The sequence below is a fragment of the Martes martes genome, assembly GCF_963455335.1.
Source record: "Martes martes genome assembly, chromosome: 2".
NCBI lineage: Eukaryota > Metazoa > Chordata > Mammalia > Carnivora > Mustelidae > Martes > Martes martes.
The window spans coordinates 64,840,667-64,852,878 of NC_137889.1; the positions used below are offsets into that span (position 1 = coordinate 64,840,667).

At 39.2% G+C, this 12,212-nt stretch overlaps 1 protein-coding gene across 2 annotated transcripts in view; it reads left to right on the top strand.

Annotated features, from left to right (window-relative positions):
• The window catches only part of ARHGAP10 (Rho GTPase activating protein 10), a 340,466-nt gene that overhangs the window by 188,747 nt on the left and 139,507 nt on the right, over positions 1-12,212 (top strand). Inside the window, exon 14 of one of the 2 annotated variants that reach the window (XM_080797689.1) lies at positions 7,916-7,990. The exons of the other annotated variant lie outside the window; for it this stretch is intronic. Coding sequence (XP_080653815.1) covers positions 7,916-7,990 — 75 coding nt within the window. The remainder of the gene's footprint in view (positions 1-7,915; positions 7,991-12,212) is intronic. 2 annotated transcript variants of the gene reach the window in all.

The following is a 12,212-nucleotide window of genomic DNA, read 5'->3' on the forward strand; positions in this document are numbered from 1 at the left end:
AGCCCTGCTGGGGGCGCCCTGCCCACTGGTTTGGGTGTTGGTGCAAGGAATAGTGGCAAGTCTGGGGGTTGTCTGAAGCAAAAATGCTTTTCCTCACGTGGGCTAGGAACTAGAAATGAGCCTGGCCACATGGAATACTAGGAATATATATTCTGTACTGACCCTGATGTCACATAGCAGCTAATAAACCAAATACCCTTCGTACTTGAGACTTGGATTTGAGAGGATGAGTCTTAGAGTCAAGCCTGTATGTGTCTGAAGAGTCCTAAAGTGTTCATTGCTTCCAAAAACATTGGCTTGGACTTGGACTTGGATATTTGCCTTGCACTTTGTCCATCCTCATGGCTTCTGCTGGGATGGGATGCAGTAACGGAAGTGGATGTGGTCGCCCGCCTCAGTGGGCACCTCGGCCCTCGAGCACCCAGCTGTCGGGGTTCTGAGCTCAGTCCAGGGTTGGTTTAGGCATGCGAATACCATGTGAATGAAATCACGATACCTTTCCTCAAAGTCCCTGCTGGTGGAGAGGCCATCCATCACAGTGCAGAAGTGGATTTATCTGAAAAGAGTGTGTGGAGGCACCTGAGAGTGAAACCCCGACTTCGTAGGAGTCGTTCCCCCCGCAGACAGTGGCTGTCTGTCTGTAACTTTTCTCTGTCTGCGCCCACATCATCGTCCTGTCAGGGAGAAATTCCAAATGTGATCAGTGAACAGGAATTTCACATTTTCCATGAGCCCATTCATACTGAATAAACTTTGACCCTCTTCTCAACCTGTGCTTTATGGTATACAAGTAGGCTATAGACGACACGCCTCAGGCAGGGCAACGTGTGTATGTATTGTGGCTTGTACCTAGCTGTTCTGATACTGATTTTGAATGTTATGCTCAACTAAAACTTGTGATGAGTGGTTGGTATGTGAGGCTCATGCACATGCTTTATACATGTTGTCTCCTTTCATTTCCGTGACAACCCCATGCCACCATTAACCTCATTTTTCAGATAAAGAATCTGAGACACAGATTGAGCAACTTACCAGGTTGTACAATGGGGGTAGTGGTACAGTTGGAAGTTTCCAGGACATCAGCAACCTTAACTCATAATAATTTTCATCTTACAGACTTAAGCTCAACAAACTTGTATTTCCTGATTATGCTTTTTTTGAATGAGGGAACCAAGATCTAGAAAGCTTAAAATGTTCTTATCAGCTGTAGTCAGTCTTCTCTTTCAGAGCTTAAAATCCGTTTCTTACCCTTTTTGTAGTATTTAATTCTTTGGATGTGTTAAAAACCATGCATCATTCTTCCAAAGTTTTAGAGTTCTAAAATTCTAGAAATCCTGTCTCTTAAATTGATGATATTGAATGGTATGTCCCTTTGGTGGACTAGAGCAGATGATTCTTGGTTTTGCCTGCTTATACTTAAAAATAATTTAATAAAATGTGTGTTTTTGACAGAACCTTGAAGTATTATGAATTGTCCTGTATCTTGGAAGGGCATCTTTGTATATGAAACTGTTTATTTTTATGTAACCCAGTTATGTGGGTAGCCTGGAAAGTACTTACTAGATTTGTGCAGCCATGTAAATAGAGTGTGTATTGGGGATTAGTTATAAATAGATGTAAGGGACACATTATCAATTTTTTGTAATTCACTGATGACCTGCAGCACTATTCACGAGCCTCCTCCTTGCTAATTTGGGGTCACCTTTATAGTGTATCATTCTTAGCCTTGTTGCTGGGTCATTTCCTCACAAGTTTTTCCTAATCACTTTACCTATGGTGCTTTTTTCCTTTTATTTTCAAGAGTCTCTCAAGGTTAGTTAATATTTATTATATATGATTATAAAAATGCACTTACAACTATGATTAATATTTATATATGCATGCAATTATATGTTTGTTCATTACATAGCCCAAAGGGGAATTCATCTTTGCGGCACTGGGGGACATGTAGACCTACATTTGTATTTATGCGTGCGTGTGTGCGTGCGTGTGTGTGCGTGTGTGTATGCTTTATTAATGATGGCATGTGGCAGACTTTTGATGTAAATTCTGTGAATGTGAGCCTGGATATTAATGACCTTTCATTAAGGTCATTGACCCTGTTGTCAGCTAGCACAAATGCAAATAAATGACTCAGTCCTTCCACAAATATTGATCAATTACTTCATTCCATGCCAAGCACTCCGCTGGTTACTATATGAGCACTGAATGAATGTTAGTTGATAGACCCATAACATATGGTCATTTATTTCTGTAGAATCATACACTTGGAAAATTCTTTTTAATAGTTTTGTGCCTGTTACCATCAAAAGTATTTAGAGTTCCACTTTGAGTCTTACTCTTTTTATACTGTTACATCTCTCTTTTCTACTAACAAATAACCTTTTCTGTCCCTTTTCATTTTTTGTCCTTATCACTTTACAAATCAACCATCAACTTATTTTTATTTTTTAAAAAATTTTATTTATTTATTTGACAGAGAGAGAGAGGGGGAAGCAGGCTCTCCATCAAGCAGAGAGGCCGATGTGGGGCTTGATCCCAGGACCCTGAGATCATGACCTGAGCCGAAGGCAGAGGCTCTAACCCACTGAGTCACCCAGGTGCCCCAATCATCAACTTTTTAATCATTTATCCAGTTTATCCATTAATTTATCCAGTTCATTTGTTAAATGTATACCATGTGCTGAGGATCCTGCAAGTTATTAAGAATCCTGAGTTACCAGGTTTGGAATCTGCTCCTGAAGCCAGAAAGGAAAGGAAAGACAAGGCTTTATGGCTGGGTTGGTCCCAAGTTGCTCTCTCTTTTAATTTTAGTTCTCTTCTAAATTTTACCTGGTCTTCACTTTATTCTACCTTGGCACTTAAAATACAATAAGTACACAACGTTTTATGAAATTAATAAGAATTTAAATGTTATATAATTTCTAGTCTGTTATCTTCTCACTTATTTCCCATTACTCCTTCCTTTCATTCTGGTTTTGTTGACCTTTCCTCTGTGTGTGCGTGTGTATTTTAATTATCTGTCTTCTCTCTTCTGCTTCCTTTACTCTAAGTGCCACTTCCTGTTTTCTTCTTACTCAATACATTTATTTCCCAGTTGCAGCCACTCCAGCCTTTGCCCCCACCTCTGTTGTTTAACTGAACTTATCCACCCTCTTTGGGTTTCTTTTCCTTCTGCATCTAATTCTTTTATTGTCCCAGAGCATCTTACTTTTTTGCTTCTTCAGCCCACCTACCACGGCCTCTGAGTGCCCGCTGGTGTTGGGTAGTTCTGTCAGGTGTTTTATAGAATAGACTAGACTCTAGTTCTGGCAGCATCATCTGGTCTCTGAGAGGAAAGCTGTTGGGCAGAGATGATGATGAAATCTGACTCATTTCCACTTATTAACTTTCTCCTCAAGAAAGATGTGGCTGGTGCTCAGTGACAGGACTGTGTGAGATTGGAGGAGACAGGTGGTGGGAAGGAAGACACATTTGATTTTACCTTGTCCATTTTGCCCAGGGACAGCTGTCAGCAGGTGCTCACCATGGTAATGGAGAGCACTTGCCCTTTCTTTACTACTGATCAGAAACAATCTTATTTATTAAAAGAAAAAAAACTTTGGGTCTGTAACATTTTGATCAGGTGACAAATTTTTGTCAAAAGTTAGAAAGTGTTGTAGTAATGACATCAGAGAATGTTGATATCCTGAAAAGATTGTAATAACTTGGATATTTTAAGTGTTTAGTTCCTAATTGCAATGTCTGTTTTAGACCAAGTCCAATCTATCTCTGCAGTTCCAAGTTAATTTCAAGTCAAATCACCCTGGCCATGTCTCTTCTTTACTCAACCATTCTCTGCAAGGCACCATGAAAGCTATTAAAAACAAAAACCAAGATTGACCTAGTATCTTTCCATGTCTCTATGTATTTGGGAAGAGAAGGTAGAACACATGTATGAAAATCATGAGGCTGGATGTGTTTTAGAAAGGTAATGTAGACAGTATATAACATCTCCAGATGGGTTGTGTGTGGAAATTACCTTTAACATGGTTAATTAGGACTATTTACACTGAGTGGGGGAAAAATACAGACATAAATAATCCGATATCAGGTCAAGCCTTCAGATTTTTATTTTGGGAATTACGAATAAGAGATTGTGGGCTTGTTTTAAAATGTGATCAGGTGTTAAGAGGAATTAATTATGAGTCCCGTTCAGAGAAAGGGAATATCACTGTGGGCTGGTGGTAGGAAAGGTGGGACTTTATCTGGTTTTGAAGGTCTGGATGGGACTTCATTTTGCTCACTGTTGAATCTTGGGCAGCTAGAACAGCACCTGGCATGTATTTGATGAATAAATACTTGACAGATGAGTAATTTGTGAAGAGAAAGGGAAGAACATTTCTGTCAGGTGAGACCTGTGCCTCAGGAAGGAATGAATTTAGTTCCTCCGGGTGATAATCTGGGGTCTGTTCTGAAGAAGGTGAATAGTCCACGATAAATGTGGGTAGGTGAGATAGGGTCCATGTTGGTATTTATGTGTTTATGCCTTGCCTGCTTGTTCTGGAATTGAGACTTGATCTGATGGCTTTTTTTTTTTTTTTTCTTTCTGATGGCTTACTCTTAAATGGGGATGGAAGAGAACTTAGATAATCAAAGTTGTTTGAAAAACAAAAAAAAAATGATGATGTTCAGAATGAATTATGGTCATGTGTGCTTCCCTGCAAGGATGCCTTAATAAATGTGTATGTATAAAATTCAAGACTGTTGAAGGAGCAGAGATTAGCCTGAAGTTTGAAGAAATTGTGCACATTGACCTATTGAATTTGGAAAGTGACAAAGAGGAAGTAAATAAAATTTCAAAATTCTAATACTTGGCGATTAGACATAGTGATTCCTTTGGCTGAAAGGGGAAAATGTGGAAGAGAAGCCAGAGAGACTGTGTGATAAACCCACTCATGGCACTTGGCATATTGATTGGTTTATATTCTTCAAATGTATTTATTTGTTGTCTTTTATAAGACATGTGTGTGTTCGTAGATACAAAGTATGTTCCAATTTTCTTAATTCAGAGCTTTTAAGGACATTGTAACAAAAACCAAAATCCTACATGACTTGAGTGTGTGTGTGTGTGTGTGTTTTACAGGCTGTTTCCAAGCTGCTTTGATATAAGGTTTATTTAAATTTCACCTTAAAAAAGTAGAAACTGTTGAGTCGCATCAATTCCCCCTTGCACCTTTCATTATGCATTAGCAATTAACTCAGCTTCTCTCAGGTTGATGAATTTGAACTTGATCAATTATCTGATAGTAATTACCAGCACAGAGTGATGATTATTGCTGAAGTAACATTCTTATTTCATTTCTCTGTGTATCTCAGGCCCTTCTCAAAGACACATGTTTGTTTGACTGCAGAATATGACTTACTCTTGGCTTCTGGCACTGAGGTCAAATTATTTTAGGTTTCTTAAATAGAGGAGTATTGAGGAAACAAATCCTCTGGTATTTTAAACTCTCCGGACGTGGCCTTCTGGCCTCTAGGAGAAGGAAGGAATGAGGCCCAGTCTTTTCTCGTGTAGCAGCCTCAAACTCTGATCTTTGTGTTTCTGGACAATTTCCTTTCCCTTTTATCAACTCCTGGCAGGGCTGACCTGAATTTTTCTCTCTCTCTTGGAGTCTGTGAGCTTCCCCATCAGGAAGATGCCTCTCTGCTGCTTTGATTCTTTAGCATTCAAAGCACCTTTAGAACAGATATGTGTAGACTGAAAGGCTAGCCTTTGCTCTTCTGGTTCTTTGAGCTCTTTGGAGATAATTGAGAGAGAAGGGGTATGTGTTTGCTTGGACTGCCATAGTGAAGTACCACAGACTGGGTGGCTTAAACAATAGACACTTATTTTCTCTGAATTCTTGGGGCCAGAAATCGGAGGTCCATGTGTCAGCAGGGTTGGTTTCTTCTGAGGGCCCCCTCTTCTTGGTTTGTGGATGACTATCTTCTTCCTGTGTCTTCACATCGTCTTCTCTATGTCCCAATTTCTTATAGGAACATTGGTCCTGTTGGTTTAGGGTCTACCCTAATGACCTAATTTTAACTTAATTACTTCTTTTAAAGACTTTATTTCCAAACAGTCAAATTCTGAGGTAGTGAGGGTTATAGAATTTGGGGGGATGCAAAATTTTGCCTATAATAGACAAGTAGGACATTTGAGAAGCTTAAAAGATGATTTTTATTTATTTTTTTTAAGATTTTATTTATTTGCCAGAGAGAGAGAGAGAGAGAGTACACACAAGCAGGCAGAAAGGCAGGCAGAGGCAGCGAGAGAAGCAGGCTCCCTGCTGAGCAAGGAGCCCGATGCGGGACTCGATCCCAGGACCCTGGGATCGTGACCTGAGCCGAAGGCAGCGGCTTAACTGACTGAGCCACCCAGGCGTCCCTTAAAGATGATTAAGGAGAAATATATGAAAGGCAAAATAGAGAAAAGGAAAATAAAGACTTGTTTTCTTGCAAGGAATAATAAAAGCGTGTATGTGTGCCGTGTGTTAGAACTGACAGTATGTGTGTTAATATCGCCACAATATCCTCCCACTGTAACACAAGGTGCAAGATGCTATCCATGAACTCAGATACCTTATCAAGACTCAGAGCTAAGTCTCCCGTCTTGCCCAAGGTCTCAGAGCTCAGGAGTGACTGAGCCTTGACTGGAATCCAGCCCTTCAGAATCTGTTTGGTATTCTATTCATCACCCATGCAGGGAGGCAAAAAGAAAGTAAGCTTGCTTGGGCAAATTCCATGGCCTTTTGGGTGGTGTTTTGTTTTGGAAACTTGGAGGATTAGAGGCATCATCTTCCTTTTAGCCAGTTGTGTTCTTGTTAGTGTTAACATTGGTGGTGCAGACCACAAACACAGGGAGCAAGCTGTAATTCTTTTGAGAAATAAAGATAAGTCTTGTTTTTTTGAAAGTCATTTTATTATGCAAGGTTTCAAGCATAAGAACAGTAGAGAGTGGTACAGTCAACTCTTGTATTCCTAGTACTCAGGCTCAACAATTATAAAGGTTTTACTAAAATTGCTTCATCTGTCCCTTCTTTGCTCTTAATGCAAATCTCGGATAGGTTCCTTTCACTCTTTCCCGTATGTACCTTAAAAAAATAGGGACATTTTCTGAGCTAATCGTCATGTCACTTAGACTTTCCTGATTGCCTCAAAAATGCCCTTTTACAAGTTGGTTTATTCAAATCAGAATCCAAACGTGCCATGTATTCAATATACTAAATTATGTTGGACAGTACATTTTCTTGCCTTTACTTCTTGTCTGTTGTGCAAAGACATACTTTGTTTCCCCTGGCTCTGCAGAGAGAGAATGCTGTGACTTGATTCATTTCGATGTATACTTTGTAGTAATGTTCCTTGGAAGTTTCAGAGCTCCTCACTGGACAGAGCATGTAACAGCTCTTAAAAACAAAAACAAAAACAGTTCTGCCTTAGTTTTGAATGCATTTCCATGGTCTTAAAGAATCATGCAGATAATGATTTCTTTCTGTATACTAATTAACACCATGCTATTCTTAAAAGGCTAAAACTTCTCAAGAAAAACGTCCAGAATAAGTAAACATAATAAACATGAAAGTTACAATGCATCTTTACAGAATGCATTGGTACACATGAGTACTACTTAAGGAACTTCTTTCATTAACATTGACTCATTACATTTTGTCCACATGGAACAATGTTTTTATGAGATTATTTTCCAACCATAACTCATGAATACCAAGCTGCTAAAACAAGTTGGTAAACACTTGCTTTTGTCAAACGTTATTTTTATAGTCAACAGGAATGCTGCTAATGTGAGTTAGCAAAGATTCTGAATGCAATTGTTTGTTGCCAGCTTTTAAACTATGACAGTCTTGTATTTTGCTAACAACTTTGTCTCTCTCAATAGGTATAAATGACCAAGGATTGTACAGAGTTGTGGGGGTGAGTTCAAAGGTCCAGAGACTTCTCAGTATGTTGATGGGTATGCCTCTTTTCTAATCATTTTCCATGCATTATTTATTTATGTTCATTGACTTCACCACTTAATTTTTCATAGTAATGTACATACAGCATACTTGTGAATCCATTCTGTTCTTCTCCAGCCTGGATGAGCTTTCTCCTGAGCAGAGATAGCTGATGCAGAGTAGATAAGTGTTCGCCTCGGCACAGATTATCCACTCCCTCTTTACTGACTAAGAAATGGTATGGGGAGGGGGGTGTGGAAAAAGAATGCAGGCTCATGGCTGAAGGTCTTCTTGCGCTTGCTTCTCAGAGGAGAGTAGCAGGCAGGCCTCTGCGATTTGCAGGGCTTCCAAATTGCCTGTCCAGAGTCTTGACAGTACATTTGGTTGGACAAGACCACTGGGACTCACTCATTTTTATGTTGCTTCCAAAACTGTCACTTGACAGCAAGGATCTGATTCTCCGGGATTCATTGGTATTCACAGTGGCTTGTTTGTAGTTTGCACCAGGCTCTTCTCCAGAACCATGCCTGCTCCATCTGTGCTGATAACACAGTGTTCTTTGGCATCGCAGGCTAGAGGAAGCCAGAAAGTGAATTCATTTCATTACCCCAGACATTACGTGAATGACAAAGCGCTTTTACATTACACGCTGCTGTCATTTCAGCGCCACCTGTAAGGGGCCCTCCTTCTCTCCCCACCCCAAAGCAGGCTGCCTCTTGAGGAGTGATGATAAGTCATCAGGCTTGAGGGCCTGCATGTCAAACCAATCTGTCATTTTGACCTTGCTAAATATTAATTAACTTGATATCTCACTTTAATTAATCAATATTAACAATGCCCTTAGGTATGCTGTCAATGCATCTAAACCTGTCTGCATCTTAAAGCATTGTAGGGAAGACTCAGTTTTCGGAAGAATAAACCAAGATGAATCAAATCAACTGACATGTTGCAGATAGGATTGCTTGTTTGGCTGTATTTGAATTAAAGATTTAATAAGCAATAACCTTTTTTAGCTATTAACCGCAGGAAAAATTGCCCGTCATCCGTTGGAGAGCTGTCTTAGAATACATTCACTTTCATGAGCTGTTTTCATTTTCTGCCTCTCTGGTTTAACTTGGGTGTGTAATTTTGGCAGTCAGATTTTCCTTTTTACCATTAGTGGGCTCCAAATTAAATAGACTCAGGTTGCCAGTGGTTCAGTAGCAGCTGGAAGAATTTAATGGGACTCCAGCATCTGCTTTTAGTTAATTTTAAAATTAGGAACACTTCTCTCATTTCCAAGATGGTGTAATAATGATTAGAATTGGAAGACTGTTGGTATCAGAAGGGGATATTTTGGCTGAAAGGCACACTTTGGCAGTAAATTGGTCACAAGGATCCTAGCATTATTTTTATTATCTTGTTCATGTTCAAGGGAAGTTCAAACAAGGGTGTCTCTGTGGTCACACTGAAGTGTTAAGCTGTCTCAAAAGTTGTTCTTAATCTCATAAAATCCCACTTGATCTGCATCCCTGAACTAAGGTGGTAGTTTCCTCTGCTCTCATGGGAAATGTCTCAAGATAATCCTGAACTGGCAAGGTGTTTTAAAATACCTAAACCCTCAAAAATTCATGACCTGGAAAACGGTTTTCACTTTCCATGAGACTCAAGAGCAGAGAAGTTGGGGATACAAGCATGATACAACCTGATTTCAGCTACTCATAAAGGAAATGCTATGTTTTTCCAAGAAGTGATTCTTCAGGAAGTTGAAGAATTGATGAGAGGGAAAGATAATGACTTGTTATCTCCTTATGGGGGAGGGGTGAGCGCTACAGAGTAGAATATTTTTTTTTATTTAATCCATAAATAATTCCTAGTATGAATTTAAAACTGCCAGTCACAAACCTTGCATTTTTATTAGGATTAATACCACTTTCTTGTTGCTTTGTTACCACTCAAACTTTAAGCTCTTAACAGAATAGACTTATTCACTGTATCCTAATTCCCTTAAGAGGTCTCTTTCCATCAAAAAAAAAAATAAAATCTTTCCATCTTGATTCACTAAGTGTTCAAAACATATAATTTATACCTCTTCCACAAAAAGGGATTTTAGAGTTTCTGTATATTTGTGTATACCCTGTCCCCTCGACATTCTTTGTTTCCATCTTTGCTCACCTCCCTATGTTGTTCCAGGGTTCTTTATCTTAAAGAGAAAAAAAAAATTGGATGAGTACACCAGAGTTTTAGCTTTGCTCTTTTAAACCAATCCATAATTCCTCCCCTCTAGATGAGTTAGTTCTAATGATTTTAGTGCCCATTGTGGTACTAGGCAGTTGTTATTATTTATTTGTTAGGTTACCATTTCTCTAGGTAGTGTTTATTTCAAATTTGAATTTTTCAAAGTACAATTTCTGTGTAATGCTTTTGTTCTTTGTAGAGATGAGAAATAATTTAATTTTTCAGTATCTGAGGAAAAATTCCAAGACATTTACAATTTTTTGACAACTTCCATTTATTTGGTTTCCTTAGTTCTGGAGAGCTAATTATTTACTTGGATGTTTTTCTATTATTGCCAGTTTCTATGTAAGATATTTGTATATTGTTTGAAATGTTTTAAGTATATAAGTACGCTTGTGTAAATGTGATAATTTCTAAAGAAAGGATGCATGCTTTGTATCTTTCATGTTTTCTTCCCCTGTCTTATTTTTTGGTGTGTTTTCACTCCTTGTATTTAAGATTAAAATAAGAAATGTTTCTTTCCATTCTTTTCCTCTCCCATCTTCTCTCCGCACCGCCTTTTCCTCCACCCCATTCTTCTCTCTTCTCTGCCAACCAGAAATCCTAATGACAATGGACCATACAAAGTCCTCTAAATAGGCCTGTCATCTCTGCTCCTCCTGGTCAGGTCATGGTGATGGGTGGTGTTTGTCTTCTTAGTCGTCTTCCATTCTGGGAGCAGAAGTTAGAGGTCTGCTACATTTCCTGGACCAACCTCCTTAAGTTTAAAACAAAAAACCAAAAAACCAAAAACCCAAGTGAGCAATTGTCTTCATTCCCTTTCCAGGTGTTTTTCTTTCCTTCCCCTTTTGCTCTAACAGAGGGCATGCACAGACATAGTTTTGTACAAGTTGTTTGTTTGTTTAAATAGAAACTTGGAGCACTTGGGGAGGGAAGGGAGAAATATCAGATGAGGTGTCTTTGGGTGAGTCATGGATTTTTAGTAAATGGGGTGAGAATATAACAGATTAATTACAATAGCTATTGGTAGGTTAGAACTGAGATGGGTTAGAATTGTCAGTATTCTTCCCACCTCCCCACCGAGGAATGAAAACATCAGAGCAGGGTGGGGAAATGGTGAGAAAAATGGGGTGGTAGCTTATGTGTGTTGGTGAATTTGGTGGCTATTTCTAAATTTAACTTGCAAAACAGGCTGGGTGATTTTTTTTTTTTTTTTAAAGATTTTACTTATTTATTTGACACAGAGAGAGAGATCACAAGTAGGCAGAGAGGCAGGCGGGGGTGGGGGACAGGCTCCCTGCTGAGCAGAGAGCCCGATGCGGGACTCGATCCCAGGACCCTGAGATCATGACCTGAGCTCAAGGCAGAGGCTTTAACCCACTGAGCCACCCAGGCACCCCTGATGTGTGTTGGTGAATTTGGTGGTTATTTCTAAATTTAACTTGCAAAACAGGCTGGGTGATTTTTTTTTTTTTTAAAGATTTTATTTATTTATTTGACACAGAGAGAGAGAGAGATCACAAGTAGGCAGGCGGCGGGGGGGGAGGGGGAAGCAGGCTCCCCGCTGAGCAGAGAGTCCCATGTGGGGCTCGATCCCAGGACCCTGAGATCATGACCTGAGCCGAAGGCAGAGGCTCAACCCACAGAAACATAGAAAACAAGAAATAAAACTAATTTAGAAGTTTTACTTTATAAAATATTACCTTGTTTATTTGTAGGACAACTTTTTTATGTAGATTGGAGGGAAAAAGTAATATAGGTGAAAAAATTCTGATTTTGATTAAAAAGAATGTCCTCAAAATTCAGTCAGCGTGCTCCGTCAGGTACTTTAAAGTGGGGCCCAAGTCAATATTCAGAAGTGTGTCAGCACTTTGTATTTAGGTGGGGCCAAAAATTTCCAGTTTCAAAAAAAAGAACACTGGTTACATAATTATGAAACATTAGCCCAAATAAAAAGTCAACTATTTGTATCTGTGCTTGTTCATTTAGAGTTTTAACTAATCCCTAAGGGTGTTGTCCCTT